This window comes from Oryctolagus cuniculus, chromosome 12 (genome assembly GCF_051225735.1).
Source record: "Oryctolagus cuniculus isolate XC-2025 breed Fujian yellow rabbit chromosome 12, ASM5122573v1, whole genome shotgun sequence".
Taxonomy (NCBI): domain Eukaryota; kingdom Metazoa; phylum Chordata; class Mammalia; order Lagomorpha; family Leporidae; genus Oryctolagus; species Oryctolagus cuniculus.
In genome coordinates, this window is record NC_142878.1 from 38917764 (window position 1) to 38939015 (window position 21252).

General features: G+C 42.7%; 1 protein-coding gene across 7 annotated transcripts in view; it reads left to right on the forward strand.

The window, feature by feature from the left end:
* SLC25A21 (solute carrier family 25 member 21) overlaps window positions 1-21252 on the forward strand; it is a 559911-nt gene that overhangs the window by 476855 nt on the left and 61804 nt on the right. For all 7 annotated transcript variants that reach the window (XR_016217388.1, XM_089309349.1, XM_089309350.1 and 4 more), the window contains one exon: window positions 13826-13892. Coding sequence is in view for 6 of the 7 variants with exons in the window: in XM_089309349.1 (XP_089165475.1) it covers window positions 13826-13892 (67 nt within the window). In the remaining variant the exon portion in view is untranslated. The remainder of the gene's footprint in view (window positions 1-13825; window positions 13893-21252) is intronic.

The window sequence follows — 21252 nt, forward strand, 5'->3', positions numbered from 1 at the left end:
GTGTTTCTAATTTTTCCCTATGTAGTCTCAATTCCAATCTGTTACAGTGCTTTTTCTTTAGATTCTAATTTCCCAAATTGAAAATCTACTAAATCAAACCGATTTGTAATCAACAAAATACCCTGGTCCAAGATTTCGTTCTTCGTGGTTGAACAATTGTTGAATTGCATCTCACTCTGGAACCACTAGGGGGCACCTCAAGAAATTAATTTTGGTAGTCACAAAGAGTTAATGCACTTCCAAACTGTGAATGATACTTCAGGAGTAGCCCACTCAGTGCATTTAGCATATCACATCTTTGGCCCACAACATGTATAAATTAGGTGTAGCATAATTCCACATCAGAGTGTGAATTCTTTAGACACTGGGTCACACGTCAGGTGAGGTTCCATTTCTGAAGGACTGGTCAGACTTCTGAGGCTTTCTGTCCCAAGTGCAGTCATACATAACTCTTACAGCTAGGTCACGTGATTAACCCAGGCAGCCTGCAGCAGTGTGCTCACTCACTTCCATAAGCACTCGTGTGGAGAGCTGGCATCGACAACATCTCTATTCCAACGGTAATGCCTTTGAATTAATCTGCTCACCTTTTGTTCCAAGAGTTTTCCAGGTTGGATAAACGGCTAACATTCAAGCCAAAATTCAAGGCCAAGGAGTGAGGCTGCAGAGCCCACACTCAAATTGTCTGTACTGACAGGTAACATTGAATTCATGCTGAATGCCAGAGGATAGTTAGAAAGAACAGGAATAACCATTGTCCCTCAAATATGATAATCATGTGACTCTTATATTGTCTGCCTGGTTAAACATATACAAGTCATTCACACTTTTAATGCATATACTGAATCATGTCTCTATATATGGATCTATATAGTTATGTATGTGTATGTATACATATAGGTATATTGTGTGTGTGTGTATGCACACATTTAGTGTGTTAATACGAATGTTACTATGTGCCAGATCCATAAGGTAATATAAAAGGCAACATCTTTTCTTTTTTAATTTTGATTTATTTATTTTCATTTTATGCGAGAGACGAAAAGGGGGCCGGCATTGGGGCGTGGCGGGTTAAGCTGCTGCCTGTGATACTGGCATCCTGTATGGACTCTGGTTCATGTCCTGGCTGCTCCGAATCCAATCCAGCTCCCTGCTAATGCACCTGGGAACTCAGCAGGAAATGGCCCAAGTTCTTGGGGCCCTGGGCCCACATAGGAAACCTAAATAAAACTCTGGCTCTGGATTGACCCAGCCCTGGCTGTTGGGAATATTTAGGGAGTAAACCAGCAGATGAAAGATTTCTCTCTCTCCTTCTGTCTTACTGCTTCTCTCTGTAACTCTTTCAAATGAATAAATAAATCTAAAAATAAAAAGGCAAACAGGGAGTAAGAGTAAGAGAGAGAGAGAGAGAATCTGTTTTCCATCTACTGGTTCATTCTCCAAATGCCCACAATGGCCAGAGCTGGACCACACCAAAGCAAAGAGCCCAGAATTCAATCCAGGACTCCCATTTGTTTGGCAGGGACCCAAGTACTCCAGGCATCGCCTGCTGCCTCCCATGGTGTGCATTAGCAGGAAGCTGAATCCGAAGCAAAGGAGCTGGGACTTGGACCAGGCACTTCAATATGGGACGAGGGCAACATGTTTTTTTTGTTTTTGTTTTTGTTTTTTTAAGGTTTATTTATTTATTTGAGAGGGAGAGTTACAGCGAGACTTTCCATCCATTGGTTCACTCCCCAAATGGCCACAACAGCCGAAGCCAGGAGCCAGGAGTTTCTTCTGGGTCTTCCACATGGGTGCTGGGGCCCAAGTACTTGGACCATGTTCCACTGCTTTCTCATGCACACTATCAGAGAGTTATCTCAGAAATGGAGTCATCAGAACTCGAACCAGTGCCCATATGGGATGTTGACGCCTCAGGTGGAGGCTTAACCTACTACACCACAGCACCAGCCCTGTGGGCAATATCTTAATTACTGTGACAAATGCCCACACCAAAAGGCAGTATCTTGAAGAAATAATACAGGCAAGTGCAATATCAAGATATTTGTCATGTGAGAGAAGGTTTCTTGAAGAAAATAAAGATTTAGTTGATTCTGGACAATGGGACAACTTACCAACATTTGACCCTACAAAAATGTTTAGCCTAGTGCTTGGCACAAAGTATATTGAATAAATGAGTGAGTGAGTGAGTGAATAAATGAATGATTCTTACTTCATGCATGGGGAAGACAGGAATTCAAAACAGAAGAGATAAGAAAAAGGGGGCTGACGAGAAGATGAGAGTGACCTGGCAGGTAAAGGGCTTTTTGACTCTTTGATTGGGTCATCTTGACTGGATTTCGGTCTCAGGCCAAAAAGAAATTAAAGAGATTGAGTGGCTTTTGTTTTTGTTTTTGTTTGAGTGCTTTTCTTCATAGGTTACATTCATATCCATGAAAGGTTACCCTTGAATGATTCTAACTGAAGTGTGTTCGTCTTTATGAGCAAGATACTCTGCTGTTACTGAAAATCCATACATTTACGGTGTAGCCAGTTATAAGTCTCTCTACTTAGAGATTAATGGGGCAGTTGACACCTGCAATTTACCAGTATCATTGGCCATTTTGGTTGCTTCTCAGATATCTTCTTCACTTTTTCTTTCCTTTGTGTTTTCCATCCGAGTTCTGGTTCTTATATCACGCTGATGCCTTCCTTGGGCTGAACTGAACAACATGTTTAATAAGTCAAGCCCCTGCCAACTTTCCAGGGATTGGAGCCATGGACCTACCTCCTAAATGATACTGACAGCTAAACTAATTTTTATGTCTTAGAAAATCCAAGTTGCAGTTTATTTTAGACACATCAACAAAGCTTAATTGTGGTAAAATCATACTGAAAATTCAATTTAAAATGTATGTTCAGGAAAGCTTTAAAGAATTTGTTCATATACAATATAATGAAAAAAAAAGAATATAATGAAAGTAGCATGATTTTGGGTAGCAAATATATCCAACGCCTATATGCAGAAACTTAATTAATACTGAGTAATGAATACTAAAAAATATATTGTTTGTGCCTGAAGTCCTGATATGAGTTGAGAAAATAAGTTAGTTTTATGTTACCCTTCCTTGCAGTTTGTTTGCTGTTTTTGGGAACTATGTCTATTTTCTCTTTTGAACTCTGTTTCCTCTTTGAAAAATACAGTTTTTCTTCTCTCTTTTGCCTTAATAAAAATGGCCCCAAGATGCTAGCAATTTTGTGGACTTCAGATTGGAGATTCCACATAACACAGCCATGAAACCCCACTCTTCCTTTTGGATTCTGTGAAGTGCTGAGACATGTGGAGTGCAAATGACGTCAGAATAATGCCCTGAAGGTGTAATGTCAGGTCGAGAATTCTGCCCGGAGATATATGATCCATCCAGCAATGGAAGCCATGAACTCATAACCTAGGGCTGAGCTCGGCCCTCGTTGTTTTAATTACAGAGCCACAGCATGTGGGTAAGAAACTTGGATTTGACAGCAGCAGAAGAAAGAGGATATTGTATGCCTTCAATCAGTTTTGTATTAGGAGATCCTTAAAGGGAAAATTATGTGAAAGAAAGGAGGAGGAAGAAAACAACAAACTAGCAAGATCCCTATTTCAATATAATTTGGAGAAAATGACTGATTTGGGTTGGTCATGTTGCCAGAAGAGATGACTCAAGGCTTCCAAACAAGAAATGGAAATCAAGAGGATGCCTAAAGCCCGAAAGAAGAACAAATTGTGAAGATATGATTGACCGTAAGGCTTCAAAATCAACCGTACCAAAGATGAGCTTGGATCACTGCCCAGAACAGAGCTGAATGGTGATGTTCATGTAGCTCCTGACTGTTGAAACAAAATAAAATGTAGTAATTGTGCTCTGTTAGGTGTACAGACGTGTTAATGCCTTCCAATTTCCCCACCTGGGGATCTGGTGTCACTTTCCCTGTCGCTCCTATCTCATGCTTCACCGGCGAGTACTGTCACTGCCCTGGGTGCCTACTGAATGCCAGGTGTCCGGGTGAAAGCGCCGTTCTCAGCCTGCGTGTGAGTGTGCTGCAGGCGGCCTGCAAGATGGCTTTGCGACTTGGACATCATCTCCTCCGCTGACATTTTCAAACTCAGTGAATGTGCACCTCTGTCCTGGCCTTCGCAGCATGTGGATGGGTGGACTTGGGTTATGAATCTCAACAGTGTGGATTCCAAAACATGTCACCCCTGAAAACAGGGGAAAACCCCAATTTCTAGAGCCAGTGGATTTGAACATTGACATTTTCCTCTTGGGAGGGAATATGTTTTATTCACAGTTTCTTCAGACAGGACTCATTTTTGTCATGAATTTATCAGTTGAGAGTTATGATAACCTTTCTGGTAATCAACAGGGTTTGACTCTCTCTAAAGGTCAGTTGGTGAAGCAGCTTCCCTGTTTTTCTTTCTCACTAGGGGCTACCAAGAAGAAAATATTATGTATGGTTTCTTCTAACAGCAAAAACCTGCCTGTGGGTCTGGCATTGTGGCATAGAGGGTGAAGCCCTTGCCTATGATGCCAGAATCCCATATGGGCACCAGATTGAGTCCTGGTTGCTTCCACTTCTGATCCAGCTCCCTGCTAATGTCTCTGGGAAAGCAGTAGAAAATGGCCCAAGTAATTGGGCCCCTGCCAACTATGTGGGAGCCCTAATGAAGCTCCTGGCTCTTGGCTTCAGCCTAGCTCAGCACTGGCCATTCTGAACATTTGGAGAGTGAGCCAATGGCCAATGGATGGAAGATTCTCTCTCTCTCTCTCTCTCTCTCTCTCTGTGTGTGTGTGTGTATAACTCTGCCTTTCAAATAAACAGACAAACCTTTTAAAAATATAAGAACACCTTCCCAATAGCCTAGCAACTTCTGAAATTTCCCAGCCAGAGTATAGGAGCAGTCCCATTCAACAGTCCAGAAGATTTTCAAGCAAACTTTTTCTGTGTACCAAATTTGAAAAATAACAGCAAAACCAACAAGGGAGTGACTCAGAAGGGAAAAAAGGAGAGACAGACAGGACATGTGATTTTTCCATTCCTTTTCAGTTTCTTTACCTGAGTCAAATGTTCAGAATGTTAAACCCTCCCCCTGTCTACCCACTATTTACCACAAAGTCTTCAGATTTCAATAGCTAACTTAAAGCAACCAGCTTTCAGTCATCCAAATGAACTAAGGATGTTGCCTGTATATACCATTTAATTAGGGAGCCACCTGACTATCTGGCCTATATGGGTATCTAAAATTTAGACTTTAAAACAGGATAACCTAAAGCTTAACCCTACTGATGAGACGCAGCAGCAAGGCATCTTTGAGAGTTGGACTTGCTGTATGTGAACCACCAAGACTGGATGCAACTTGGAACTTGCAGGAAATTCCATTTTTCCTTGTTTTCCTAAATCAGCATTTTATCATTGGTTCCTCTATGACCTTGTAGCAACCCATATGTTAAATAGTTTCACATCTGAGGTTGGAGGCCTGCATTGAGGCACAGTGGGTTAGGCTACTGCTTGCAACATGGGCATTCTTTGCCAGAGTGCTGACTCAAGTCTCAGCTACCCTGCTTCCCATCCAGCTCCCTGCTTATTTGCCTAAGAAGTCAGTGGGTAATAGCCCAAATGCCTGGGTCCCTTCCCCTCTGTGAGAATCAGGATGGAGTTCCTGATTCCTGATTTTGTTCTCAGACCTGGCTTTTGCAGCCACTTGGGGAGTAAAGCAGTAGAAGACTGACTTTCTCTCTCTCTCTCTCTCTCTCTCTCTCTTTCTCTCTCTCTCTCTCTCATGCTCTGCCTTTCAAATGATATCTTTTGAAAATAAAAACTGAGAGTGGGGAGAAATGAGGGGTGAAATTCTTTTGTAGGATTTGGCACAAAGAAGCTGTATGTGAGCTGTGTCTTTGAGAAGAACACGTGCAATGTGGTTTTTGATCTTCATTTTATGGATGTACATAAGTAATACAAGGCCTGTTTTGATTACACAATTAAAAACAAATGTGATGCAATATTGTAGTGCTCCATGTCTACTTAGGTTCATGAACAATAACTCTCATTAGTATATGAGCCATCATGATCTAATGGCTTGGAGACCTGTTATCCCATCCTCATCGTTGCTGTATGACTTTGGTCTGCTAGCTTCTCCACATTCCAGTGTGGTAAGGGGTTCTCTTGTGAGTAATCATACTAATGGCATAGGATTTTAATGTATGATGGTCTATCTGAGAGAAGAAAATCTAAAACCATTTTTTAAAAAATGCTTCTCACAATCTCTTCCTAAATGTGTAGTCTAATATTTAACAACTGTCTTCAATGTAATTATGATTTAAGAATGACAGCTTAAGAGTTTTTAAGAGATGGAGGTGCTAAAGATTATTTGCATCAAAGTGCTTTGAACTTAACAGAAGACATGATTATAAGTAGCTCATGTGATGAAGATTTAATTTTACATAACCAGGGTTCTGGAGATATGGTACCAGAATTGGTTAATTCAACAGTACAGCAGTGTCATCAAGGTTCAGGTCCTTTGCATCTTTCTGCTTAGTCATCCTTAGCTTAGCTCTAGTGCAGAGGCATCTTTTGCAGCTAGGACAATGTTGAGCAAAGAAGAGGAACTTTTCTTCCCATGTGCATTTTCTCCTTGGACTGGAGATCCAAGACGTCCAGTATGTATCCCCACTGGTGCCTTGGGCTAGATTTGGGTTTATGCTCATATCTAACCCACTCATGAGCAAAGGAATGGGACCTCCATGATTGGTTTGCACAATTCTGCTTCAACGGATGTGCTGAAAAAACACTCTCTTCCCTGAGCCCAGAGGAAAGGGTATGAGGGATGTACCTGTTAGGTCACTAACCAACAATGCTCCCCATTGACATTTTGGATAATAACAGCTTTTATTTTAATACATAATATGTGAGTGTTTTATCAAATTGCTGAAGTATACATTATGTGTCTCCCACATTAGCAGAATTGTCCCGGTGTGACTTTAAGGGCAAAAGTTTTTCTTAGGGGGAAAATATTTATACTCTTGCCTACTTTTCTACCATTTTGATGAAAGTTAAATTACAGATTATATTTAATCAAACACCCAAAAACTTTCACAAAAATTATGTTGTTCATCTTAGAGCTGTTCTATCAGTTAATGTTTCACATTACTTTAAAACAGAATTGAGTGGGAACTGGTATGGAGACCTGATTTTTAATTGCCTTTCCTACTATCTCCTAAATTAAGAAACAACAATGTATTAGTGCAACATCAAAAAAAAGTTTGCAGGAGTTTTTATTCAGGTAGTTTTATTTCAAGAAAAGCTGTTGTACTGTTTATCCCAGTGGTCAAGTACATGGACTGTGAGAGAACAAAAGAACTTGATTTCAGTCTTTGCCTCCAATTTGGCAGTAATGTAGCAATAGGCCTTGCCTGCAAAATGAAGAAAGTGAAGAAACTTAGCATTTCTACTTCCAAGGATTGTTGTGAAAGCTGAATGAGATAATTATGTGCACTTAGACCTACATACATTTATTCTTAACAGAGCAACTAGGACATACTCAGTATTCAAGAAATTTTGGCTGTTTTTCTTATAATAATATTAATAAAAGTTCATAAACATCCATGTTAATATTTTCCTATACAGGGGCTGGTGCTGTGGTGTAGTGGGTAAAGCTGCTGCCTGCAGTACCAGCATCCCATATGGGCACCGGTTTGAGTCCCAGCTGCTCCACTTCTGATCCAGCTCTCTGCTATGGCCTGGGAAAGCAATAGAGGATGGCCCAAGTCCTTCGGTCCCTGCACCTGCATGGGAGACCCGGAAAAGGCTTCTGGCTCCTGGCTTCGGATTGGTACAGCTCTGGCCGTTGCGGCCAATTGGGGAGTGAACCAGCGGGTGGAAGACCTCTCTCTCTCTCTGCGCCTCTCCTTTTCTCTCTGTGTAACTCTTGCTATAAAATAAATAAATAAATAAATCTTTTAAAAAATATTTTCCTATACAGTATAGATAAAATCATACATCTTTTACTAGTAACAGCTTTAAAGAACAAAATGTGAGGACTGCCCTAGAGATTATATTACAATTTTTTAAAATATTTATTTATTTATTTATTCTAAAGTCAGAGTTACAAAGAGAGAGGAGAGACAGAGAGAGAGAGAGAGAGAGAGAGAGAGAGAGGTCTTCCATCTGCTGGTTCACTCCCCAGATGGCTGCAACAGATGGAGCTGCGCCGATCTGAAGCCAGGAACTTCTTCCGGATCTCCCACGTGGGTGCAGGGGCCCAAGGGCTTGGGTCATCTTTACTGCTTTCCCAGGCCATAGCAGAGAGCTGGATTGGAAGTGGAGCAGCCGAGACTCAAACTGGCGCCCTTATGGGATGCTGGTACTGCAGGTAGCAGCTTTACCTGCTATGCCACAGCGCTGGCCCCTGTACTACAATTTTATAAGAGGTCCTTAAAGGATGTACTGTAAGTTGTGTGTTTTTCTATACTAGCATGTCAGGTACTACTCATGTACCTTGAATAAAATGTGAGGTGTTTTGCAAGAACCACAAAAAAGGATGAAAAGAAAACAAAAGGTTCTGTGGTGGTTCTTGTGTGTTTTCCAAAGATCTCTCTTATTGACAATGCAGATGGAAACAAGAGCAGAGTAGCACCTTCTGTGTCAGAAAAAAGACCTGCCATTAGGTCCCCTGAACATGTAGGCTTCCCCCTCCATTCATCCTCTGAATAGACTGAAGGCAGAAATCTGCTTTTCTTTTTTTAAGATTTATTTTATTTATTTGAAAGGGAGAGTTACAGAGAGAGGCAGAGACAGAGAGAAGTCCTCCATCCACTAGTCCACTCCCCAAATGGCAGTAATGGCTGGAGCTGGGCCAGGCCAAACCAGGAGCCAAGAGCCTCCTCCAGGCTCCCGACGTGGGTGCAGGAGCCCAAGGACCTGGGCCATCCTCTGCTGCTTTCCCAGGCGCACTAGCAGGGAGCTGGATTGGAAGTGGATCAACTGAGACTCAAACCAGCACCCACATGGGCTGCCGGCACTGCAGGCCAGGGCTTTAACCCACTGCACCAGAGTGCCAGCCCAGCCATCTGCTTCTTGAGAAGTAAATAGGGTGAAGCTTGTTAATATGGTTGTCACCAATCTCTTCTCTATTATTTTCCTGGTAAGCTATATGCTCCGTATAGCAAGTCAAAATGATATGAAGGCTGAATGAATAGCACATGTATATATAAACTTAAGTTCCTGAGCAGAAAAACTGTATTGCCTTTGCAAAACATGACGAGTCATTTTCGGCTTTTAAATGTGTGTATGATATTTTACATTAGGAAAACTTTCAGTAATTATCAGCTCAGAGAAATGGCTCTTCAACTTGAGCCCCTGCCCTTATTCTTTTGCCCGCGTTTTGTCTGATTGACCCAGCAGTCTATCTCAACTAGCAAAAACCTTCCCCCTCTGAGAGAGTGTGATGTGTAGGCTCTACAGTAGTCACTTGGGCTGTTGGGGCCATGAGGTTTACTTTTGGTTCCAGGACTCTGAGTTGTAAGTAATGAATCCAACTGAATTTTATTTAAGCAAAATACAAATTTATTGGAAATGTTACTGGGTATCTCATAAAATCAAAAGCAGAGGTAAATAGCAATATCCAGGAAGCACTGAGGTATCTCCAAGCTTGATGAATCCCAGAAGCAGAGTCACATTCCCAGCACCAGATCTCTCCTTTCTCACTGCTGTGTCTCCCTGAGTAGTAGTCTCCTTCTTATCACTTCCCCAAATGATTGACTCTCCAAATGACAGAAAAGAGGATGACCATTGATATCATAGTTTTATATCTTAGAACTTTTTCTACACAGAGGAACACTGACCTTTTCAATTCCAACTCCAAAGTCTTAGAGCAAAACTCTGATAGGTCTAGGTGGGATCAGATTAATTGGGGCAAAGAAATTGAATACCATTTGTATCCTTTTGGGCGAGGTGCCCAAAAAATTCCTGCCTACAAGAATTGTTATGTTGTACTAATAATGGACTCTAGTGTTTAAGAAAAACTGGGTCTAACAGTTCTCAGCAGAAGTGGTGCTGACCCGACCATCCCATTGATAGACATAAGATGTCTAGACATAGATGGTTCTCAATTCTCATTTGCCAGGAAAGGTTGCCTGCCAATGGTCCTTGAGAATTTCCCAGCAAAACTGTTCATTCTCTGTCCTAAAGCTCGAGTGGTAGGGTTGCAGGGGGCGATTGCACCTGAAAGGAGCCAGGCGGGGAAAAGGGAAGGACAGCGCAGCAATGCATCTCCAGCGTGGAGTAGAGGGCTTCAGACCTCCCCGCGCTTTTCAGATCAAATCCGTGTGCTCCTCCCAGCTGCTTCTCCCATATCACTCCTCTTCTTAATATCTTTTTCTCATCACTTTTAAAATGAAGACTTCCTGTGTTGCCTCTGAGACTTCAGTCCTCTTCTACAAAATCAGTGCTAGACTGGAGGCAAAAGTCTAAAGTGCGCAAGAATTTCTCTCTTCAAAAAACACTTGTTTGTGCCTCTAGCTCCTTTTTATAGACTAACACAGAGGTTGGAACAGACTAAACTTGAGAGCAATGAAGTCCATCCATTGCTGGGTACATTCTCACCTCTGACGTGCAGGAGAAGTAGCCACCAAACTGCTTGACAGCATACTAAAGGGAAACTCACCACCTTTAGGAGAGCCAGTTCTATCCTTGGACCTTTATGACTATTGGAAGCACTACCTTGTTGTAAGCTCCAACCAGACCAAAAAAATGTGCCTTTCCTTGCTGCTTCCACCTATTGGTCTCAGTTCTATCACTTGGAAACAAAAAGAAACAAATGTAATATCTTTCCTACCTGCTGGTCTTTCAAGAGATGCATCGCAGTTCATCATTTCTCCCTAAGATCTTTGTCCTCCAGACTAAGCAACTATTCTTCCTGTTCTCCATCATATGAGATTTCAAGGCCCTCTGTCAACTTGGAGACAGTGTTTGAAAAGTTTTACTTACTTAAGTGTTCCTCTTATTTTTTCCCATAGCTAGGCGTAAACTCCTACATGTGGGAAGATCAGCACAGAAAGATGAGGACTGTCTCATTTATTATAGATATAGAACTTCTATTCCAGAAAATCACATTTATCTTTTGTGAAGACCAAACCTATGCTTAATCAGTTTCCTGCTGAAAATTTTGTAATAATTAATTTATAATGAAATGTAAGTGATAAGAAGCACAATATTTAAAATTTACAAGGGTCTAGAGGAAATTCATGGTGCTTGAGAATTTCTGTATCAGTAGTTAAACTAGAATCTGCATCATTAGTTAAAGAGGGGTGGGAGCCATTGAGGAATTCCCGTAGCTCTCCAATTCACACGTCTGCTTTCCTTCCCATTCATAATGTTGGCACTATCTAGTGAGTCAAAATAGTGGGCAGAGTGAGCCTATACTTCAACAGTTGGGTCCTAGTTGAGACACAATGACAGGACTCAGGGATAAGAACCCAATGGCACCCTGCCCTCAAGCACAGAGCAATTTAGAATTTCTGATTCAGGTCCTTAGCTCCCCTCACCAAAAGGAGCTGTGTACACCAGTGAATTGAAGAGGAGCAAGAGCTCACTGTGTTGAATTGGGTGGTACAATAGGTTGGTCAGAACAATTTCTTAATGTCTTATTCAAGAAGCACAGCTAGAAGCAGACCCAACTTAATGGAGCTGGTATGACCCCTGAAGGGCCAGAGATGCCTACCCCCATGTTAAATGCATATCCTCAAATGAGTTACGTGGAGTCCAGACTTTATCTGTAGCCAGGAAACATGAGTACTTTAGAAGATAATACAGAAATATTTTCTTCTATTTATATATCTTCAGGTTTTAAATGAGAATATGGCATATAAGAGGATCTTCATAAAGTTCATGGGAAATTCATATTATAAAAAAATACATGGATCTCAGAGACTTTTGTACCAAAATAAACATTAAAATTTAAAAAAAATATTTGAAAAGCAAAGAGACAGACAAGATCTTTCAACTGCAGTTTTACTAACCCCACGCCCACCCCCGCCATGCGCCCTGCAACAGCCCTGGGTGAGGCCAAAGCCAGGAGGCCAGAACTCAATTCAGGCTGCAGGGACCCAAGTACTTGACCTATCACTTGCTGCCTCCCAGGATGTGCATTAGCAGGAACTGGAATCAGAAGCACAGCTGGAACTCAAACCCAGACACTCTGATAATGGATAAAAATGTCTCAAGCAGCGCTTTGCTCACTGCACCAAATACTGACTCCTAAATTTATCTTTTAACTCCACTCATGAACTTTTTGAGTCACCCTTAGATATATGATTTCATTACAGGGACCAGTGTCGTGGCATAGTGGGTAAAGCCGCCACCTGCAGTACCAGCATCCCATGGGGCACTGGTTTGAGACTCAGCTGCTCCACTTCTGATCCACCTCTCTGCTGTGGCCTAGGAAAGCAGTAGAAGATGGCCCAAGTCCTTGGGCCCCTGCAACCACGTGGGAGACCAGGAAGAAGCTCCTGGCTCCTGGCTTCAGATCCACACAGCTCCTGCCATTGCAGCCATTTGGGGAGTGAATCAGTAGATGGAAGACCTCTGTCTCTTTGCCTCTGCCTCTCTGTAACTCTGCCTTTCAAATAAATAAATAAATCTTAAAAAAAAATTTCAGGTCAGAGGCTAGCATTTTGGCTCAGCCTGTTAAGCCACCACCTGCAATGCCAGCATCCCACATTGGTTCCAGATCAAGTCCCCACTGCTCCACTTCCAATTCAGCTCCCTACTATTGCTCCCCAGAAAGCAGTGGAAGATGGCCCAAGTGCTTGGGCCAGTGCACCCATGTGGGAGATCCAGATGGAGTTCCAGGCTTCTGGCTTTTGCCTGGCCCAACACCAGCTATTATAGCCATTTGGGAAGTGAACCAGTGGATGGACAGTAGCTCACTCTTTATCTCTCCCTCTTTTTCTGTAATTGCATTTCAAGTAAAATAAATAAATCTTTAATAATAAAAGATTTCAGGATAGAAGAATTTTAATTTTTGCATCCTGCAATAAAATAAGAAATAAGTGGTGAGTTTTTATAACTCTAATCATAAGCATATGCTACTCATTCTTGCTTTTTTTTCTAAAGACATGGCAACTTAACACTGGCAACTCTAACAGCTAGCCCATTCCCTATGAGATTGCATATCAGAGAAGGAGTCTGACATTTCTTCTGTTAGCAATGCATATTCCTTTAACTGACCCTCTCCCTCCATCAAAGAAGTTAAGAAAGTATGAACTACTTAGGACAGTGCTGGAAGCCCTGGCACCATCATCACAGAGGTTGTTAGCTTCTTTGAGTTAGTAAAGCTAAAATTGAAGACTTCATCCCTTTGTTCTCAGAATGACTGTCTGATGAAATCAAGTGTAACCCTAAGCTCCTATGGTTACTGCATGGGAGGAATATAGGACAGTAGATAGCATGAAGCTACCCACCACATGATTGACAAATTAAAGACTCCTTAGAGTGAGGAGGGCCAGCTTCATCGTTAGTGAACAACTCATGGCCATGTTAGCACTTACATAAGAGATTCTAGTCTCAGCATCACTTCTTCACCTTCTAAGTGTCATAATAATTTAAGTTTCTTATCTTCACCTGAGACTCAACACAGAGAAAAGCTTCAAGGTCGGTATGTACATGGGTTTGAGTCCCAGCTGTGCTTCTGATTCCAGTTCCTGCTAACGTACAATGCTTTAGAATTGCTTGCTGTGTATGTAAATAAAGACAGAATTACCTGTTTCCTAATTCCCTTATATAAAATATTTTCTTTCTCCAACAGATTGTTTGGTTTTTACAAGGGGATTCTACCTCCCATCTTGGCTGAAACACCAAAAAGAGCAGTGAAGGTAAGTGTTGTGCTTTTTCAACAAGGGATAACAGGGTACAGCGATAGCTTCAGCATCCAACATCACACTGCAAGTTATCAGGCATTCATATGAATTAAGCACAAAGCACAAAGCGTTTTTATCAATTTGAGAGGGAAAGAGAGAGCAAGAGAAGGGGAGCACACTCCCATCCGTTGATTTCACTACTCACAATGGCTGGGGCTGGGCCAGGTTGAAGCCTGGAGCCAGAAACTCAACCCAGAACTCACTTGTGGGTGGCAGGGACCCAATTACTTAAGCCATCGCTGCTGCCTCCCAGGGTCTGTTTTAGCAACAAGCCGGAATTGGCAGCAGAGCCAGGACTCAAACCCAGGCACTCCAGTATGGGATGTGGGTATCTTAACTGCTAAGCCAAATACCCTCCCCCAAATGCTAAAGATTTTAATGTAGAAATCATGGCATAATTTTCATTGTCTTTAGACTTGGTCAGTCTCTCAAATATAGATGCTGGTTTGTAGATTTTTTTTCAGGTAAAAGCAATCCCGTCTAATGGGGAAATTATACAGAAAACACAGTGGTCAATGAAAATCATGTAATCAAACCACAGCAGCCACAAAATAGCTTGGACCTTTTCTCAAAGCAATTCAGAAATTTTCCTTTGGCACAATAATTATTAAGTAAAGTGGGAGGGAAGAGAGAAGAAAGGCAAAAGAAAAAGTTTTTCCCTAAATTATTCCCATTTTATGAACAGAGTGAACTAATGCACTATATTTCTTCATATATGATTCTCATATAACACATTTATTTAGTTTGCCAACCTCATTTTTCCCTTTAGTCTCCTCTATTAAAATTCTCTATTCTGGTTCTTGTAAAATTATTACTTCTACTACCCTGATTTCTTTTTCTCTACCCAAGTAACTGTGGAGGTTTATGTACTACTTGCTGGTTTCATATCTGAATACGAATGGGGAGATCTGGCAGAACCTCCAGGGATGAAAGGAAGAAATCTGATCTTTATATGGTCACTCGGATGAAAGTCCTTACTGCAGCGATTCTCACTGGCAGTACCCCTCCCTCCCTACACCACTGACATCACCAAATATGCCTTTGTCTTTCCATAAAAATAATAACACAGGGGCAGGCATTTAGCCTAGAGGTTAAGTCTGGTAAAGACACCTGCATTGCACATCACAGCACCTGGGTTGGATAACCAGTGCTAGCTCGACTCCAGCTTCTCACTAATACACACCCCTTGGAGGCAATGATGATGGCTCAAGCAAGTGGACCTACCACCCACATGGGAATCTGGGTTGTCTCTGGTTCCTGCCTGCAGCCCCTGCTGGGGGCTGTTGTTCTGGGAGTGAACCAGCAGATGGAGGTTCTCTTTCTTTCTCTGTCTCTCTCTTTATCAGATAAATAAATATTTTTAAAAGTAAATAAAAGCAAAATTTCTTTTAGAGAAGATCACATAAATTTTGAATAAATGACTTTCATTCCAACTAACAACATAAAACTTTCTGTGCATATATCACTCAACTTGTACTCCCAAGAGCAATGAAAGGCAAGAGGGAACAGCTTGTATACTTTTACTCAGTAAATCTGGAGGGTTGTTACGCCAAAAAAATTATGACGAAAATAACCAACATATATACACAACATCAGACTTTTGTCTTATGTCAAAATAGTAACCTAACAGAATTTAATTCAGGTCTAGAATTCAGAAAACCAAAACGTTAAAACATACTTTCTCTATCAACTCCTCATCTTTGTTGCCATAGTTTTTGTGATTTTATATTATTACTTCAACACAAATTTCATTATAGGCATCTGAATCACAGTAGAGAATCTGGAAAAAGTTCACCAAAGTACACAAAAAAGCTGAATTGAATTATGAAATGGCTTCACTTGATAAAAGATTGCCCAAGTAAACAAACAGAGCACAGTTCCTGTTCAAAAGGAAAGTCACTTTGTCTCCATGGAATAATATATTCATTTGTTCATTTGTTCAGTGTTTTACATGTATAAATAAAGAAAATTATAATTAGAGTTTTTTGTGGAATATTTTTCCTTAATATTATATGTTAGAGACAATTTAGACCTTAAGAGGATTAAGGTTTATCAACATTGAACAGTCTTTTACAGAAACAAAAAGTTGAGTTTTACAAAGTTGAGTTAGTCTCTACTTAAAAAAAAAAAAAAAAAAAAAGCAACACTCCCTGCCAGAACAATGGTTAACAGATGAACTTTCGGGCAACTGGATATGGCGTATGCGTCCCAGACATCTTGTTTCAAGTAGATTTTTTACCTTCAAATTATTGAGACATATGGTAAGTACGCAAGCTTTTAAGTACAACTTGAAGTTAAGTATATCTTTGCCAGATGGATAGCACTAGTTTTTCAACACAATTTATGAAAACAATCATTTTATAGATATTTATCTTAGGATTTGTGAGGAAAGCAATCACCTGATTATAACGATTTCATACATCATAAACTGCTTCATTGTATGTCATGAAAGTTTACCTCAGAAAAAACTATTCAGAGTGTGTGTGTGTGTGTGTGTGTGTGTGTTTGCCTTGGTACTGACACTTCAGTTACAATTGTTACCATAATCAGAAACAGAAAATTTGAAGCTTGTCTGTACTTTATTCTTTGAAATGAGATTCATCATTAAAATAAGAAGATGATGCTACATAAATGAAGCTTCCCCTTTCACAAGTTAAGAGAGAATTAGTATTCAAAAGGGGATCTCCCTTAGAGATGGGAGGCCTCAGGTTCCAGGTGCCAGGGTCTCGTCTTGAGCCGCACAAGTGACAAACACCACTTTTCCACGTTTACATTGTCAAGGACTGCTGTATGGTAACCAAACTCATGAGTGATTCCACATTGTGAGAGCTATTTGTTCACTGTTATATACCAACACCTACCCTAGCCTTCCCCACATAATAGGTGTTCAGTTGATGTTCGATGAATAATTCAAACATATGGGAAAAAATTTCTAGAAAGAAACAGGAAGAAATTGTTATGGAGTAAGAACTCGTTCTGTTTCCTAAAATGCCCACAACGTCTCTTCAGTGCCTACTGGGGATTGGCTCAAGGAGCCCTGCAGAAATCAAGTTTGAGGATGCGTGTGTTCCTTATATAAAATGGATAATGGTTGTATATAACACACACTATCCTCCCACATACTTTAAATCATCTCTAGATTACTTGTACTACCTGATGCAAAGTAAATGTGATATAAATACTGATGCTCTATTGTTTAGGGAATAGCAACAAGAAAAAAAAATTGTGCATGTTTCAATACGGATGTAATTTTTTTCTGAATATTTTCTTTTTTTTAATGGATAAAGTTTAGATTTTTATTGATGAGAAGCACAGAAAAGTCTCAAGCAAATGCGAGCCCTCAGGCAGCTCAGCTTGCACACTGAGGCAGGCTACCTGGGGGTCACCTTTCGGCTGCGGGGGCCAGGGCCGCGGGCTGGGGCCGGCAGGCAGCAGGCACGCAGGAGGAATCTGAGGATGCTCCTGCCAATCCTCGTGCCCAGCCCCTGCCGGCCCTTGCTCGGGACAGAGGCCGATGCTGAGCTCCCAGCCTCCTCAGGCTCAGCTGCTGGGACCTCTGGCACCACCAGGTGCGGATTGCTCCCGAGGCTGGGGGTGGAGGGGGCAGGCACAGGGACGGGCTCGGGGGCTGGGCTGGCACTAGGGCTCCTCTCCTGCAGCAGTCCAGGGAGTGGAGAGGCAAGCGCGGGGGCGGACACTGCAGGATCCGGCTCAGGCTGGGATGGCGACTCCGACTCCGACTCCAGCTGCAACGCAGACTCCGGCTCCGACTCGGACTCCAGCTCTGCCTCTGAATCCGACTCCGCCTGGGACTTGCACTCAGGCTCTGGCGTGGGCTCCCTGTGTCCCTGCTGCAGGCTCCCGGAGTCCGGCTGCAGGGACATCCGGCTGGATCCTCCAGGGCCAGATGGCTCCGAGGCTCCAGCGTCCGGAAGCAGACCAAGGCCCCCCAGGTACTCCTGGGCCTCTGGGTCCTTGGGAACCCCCAGGGGCTGCACCACGGTCACCTCCTCGCCCTCGGCTCCTTCTAGAAGAGGGTCAAACCACCGTTGCTGGCAGGCGATTTCCACTGTGGGTCTGTCGCACGGGTCCATGCTGAGGAGTGAGCTCAGAAGCTCCTCCAGGGCTGGGCTGGCCGCACACCGGAGCTCGTAGCTCTCCCTCTGGATGCAGTCACACAGCTCCGCCAAGTCCTTCCCGCTGAAGGGCATGGGCCCCGCCAGCATGGCAAAGAGGATGACCCCCAGGCTCCACGTATCAGCGGGAAAGGGGTCGTGGGGCTCTGGCTGGAACACCTCCGGGGCGCTGTACTCCGGGGTCCCGCGGAAGCCCTGCACCAGCTCGCCCTTGGGCAGATGGCAGCTGAGCCCAAAGTCCGCCAGCTTCACGTTGAGCTGAGAGTCCAGCAGCAGGTTCCCCAGCTTGAGGTCCCTGTGTGCCACCCGCTGTGCGTGGCAGTGGCCTATGGCAGCCAGGACTTGGGCAAACATGACCATGGCCTCGGGCTCCGGCAGGCCGCCCCAGCTCATCACGTGCTGGTAGAGGTCACCCCGGTCCACCAGCTCCATCACCAGGCAGTGGTAATGGCCGACCCAGCCCACCTCCAGCAGCTCCACGATATTCGGATGCCTCAGGAGCGGCATGATGCTGGCCTCTTGCGTCACTCGCCTGGTGCCAAAGGGGTCGCTGGAGTCTTCAAGGAATATCTTCACAGCCACCTGCCGCTGGCTGGAAGCCTGGTGGGCCAGCACCACCATGCCGAAGCTGCCCCGGCCCAGAACTGACAACAACTGGAGACCAAGCTGATGCCTGGCGATGGCATCCAGATCCTCACGGCCTTCCAGGCTGGTGTCCCTAATTACACTCTCTGCACTACTCTGGCTAATATTCCTGTCCATAGACACTAACTAAGGAGCTACCCTAACTACAATAACTAAGAAAATAAAGGGACAACAAGGGGACTACCTGCTGATCTGACTACCGTACCACACTAACTGTACTAACTATACTAATCAAACACAGTGGCAAGACTAAGTCCTATCTATCCAAAACAGAAAACAAAAACCAGAAAAACTCCAAAACAACAAACACTAAATAGCTACACTAACACTCGGAGATCTAGCTGCGCTGTCTAGCTACAGATGTGGGAAGCCAAAAACGAAAAAAACTGCAAAAAAAGACACAATGGGCCAAAAAAGAAATAGGAGGAAAAAAAAACAAACTAAATCCAAATGGGGGAAAGAAAAAACCAAATAGAACAAGAAACAAACAAACAAACAAAAGAGCACACCAACACCAACCAGCACAAGCACGCGCAAAGATGGGTCCAAGTCACACAGGTCACCAAAATAGCTCCCTGGTAAAGCGGACAAAAACCTGGGCCGTGCAGCCGCTTATATAGGCGTGTGGAATCCTGTCATCACAGGGCTCCTTATGAAGTCAGAGCAGGAAATGGACCAATGGCAGTGCGGCAGGGGCTTGCATGACTTTCTATTTCATGACAGTTGGTCCTTATGAAGTCAGAGATGGGTGGGGACCAATCACAGCCACAGTTAATTCTCAGGGTTTTCTCAACAAACTTCCTCTTTTTTTTTTTAACTTTTATTTAATGAATATAGATTTCCAAAGTACAGCTTATGGACTACATTGGCTTCCCCCAGCCCATGACTTCCCTCCCACCTGCAACCCTCCCCTTTCCCACTCTCTCTCCCCTTCCATTCATATCAAGATTCATTTTCAATTTTCTATATATACAGAAGATCAGTTTAGTATACATTAAGTAAAGATTTCAACAGTTTGCACCCACATAGAAACACAAAGTGAAAAATACTGTTTGAGTACCCGTTATAGCATTAAATCTCAATGTACAGCACATTAAGGACAGAGATCCTACATGAGGAGTAAGTGCACCGTGACTCCCGTTGTTGACTTTACAAATTGACACTCCTGTTTATGGCATCAGTAATCTCCCTATGCTCCAGTCATGAGTTTCCAAGGCTATGGAAGCCTTTTGAGTTCTCCGACTCTTATCTTATTTAGACAAGGTCATAGTCAAAGTGGAAGTTCTCTCCTCCCTTCAGAGAAAGGTACCCCCTTCTTTGAAGACCTGTTCTTTCCACTGGGATCTCACTCACAGAGATCTTTCATTTAGGTCCTTTTTTTTTTTTTCCAGAGTGTCTTGGCTTTCCATGCCTGAAATACTCTCATGGGCTTTTCAGCCGGATCCAAATGCCTTTAGGGCTGATTCTGAGGCCAGAGTGCTGTTTAGGACATCTGCCATTCTATGAGTCTGCTGTGTATCTCGCTTCCCATGTTGGATCGCTCTCCCCTTTATTTATTCTATCGGTTAGTATTAGCAGGCACTAGACTTGTTTATGTGATCCCTTTAACTCTTAGTCCTTTCATTATGATCAGTTGTGAACTGAAATTGATCACTTGGACTAGTGAGATGGCATTGGTACATGCCACCTTGATGGGATTGAATTGGAATCCCCTGGTATGTTTCTAACTCTACCATTTGGGGCAAGTCAGCTTGAGCATGTCCCAAATTGTACATCTCTTCCTTCTCTTATTCCCACTCTTATATTTAACAGGGATCACATTTCAGTTAAATTTCAACACTTAAGAATAACTGTGTATTAATTACAGAATTAAACCAGTAGTATTAAGTAGAACAGACAAAAAATATACTAAGAGGGATAATGTATTAAGTTGTTCATTAACAGTCAGGGCTATGCTGATCAAGTCACCGTTTCTCATAGTGTCCATTTCATTCAACAGGTTTCCTTTTTGGTGTTCAGTCAGTTGTCACCAATCAGGGAGAACATATGATATTTGTCCCTTTGAGACTGGCTTATTTCACTCAGCATGATGTGTTCCAGATTCCTCCATTTTGTTGCAAATGACTGGATTTCATTGTTTTTTACTGCAGTATAGTATTCTAAAGAGTACATATCCCATAATTTCTTTATCCAGTCTACCGTTGACAGGCATTTAGGTTGGTTCCAGGTCTTGGCTATTGTGAATTGTGCTGCAATAAACATTAGGGTGCAGATCGCTTTTTTGTTTGCCAATTTAAATTCCTTTGGGTAAATTCCAAGGAGTGGGATGGCTGGGTTGAACGGTAGGGTTCTCTTCAGGTTTCTGATGAATCTCCAGACTGACTTCCATAGTGGCTTGACCAGTTTGCATTCCCACCAACAGTGGGTTAGTGTCCCTTTTTCCCCACATCCTTGCCAGCATTTGTTGTTGGTAGATTTCTGTATGTGAGCCATTCTAACCGGGGTGAGGTGAAACCTCATTGTGGTTTTGATTT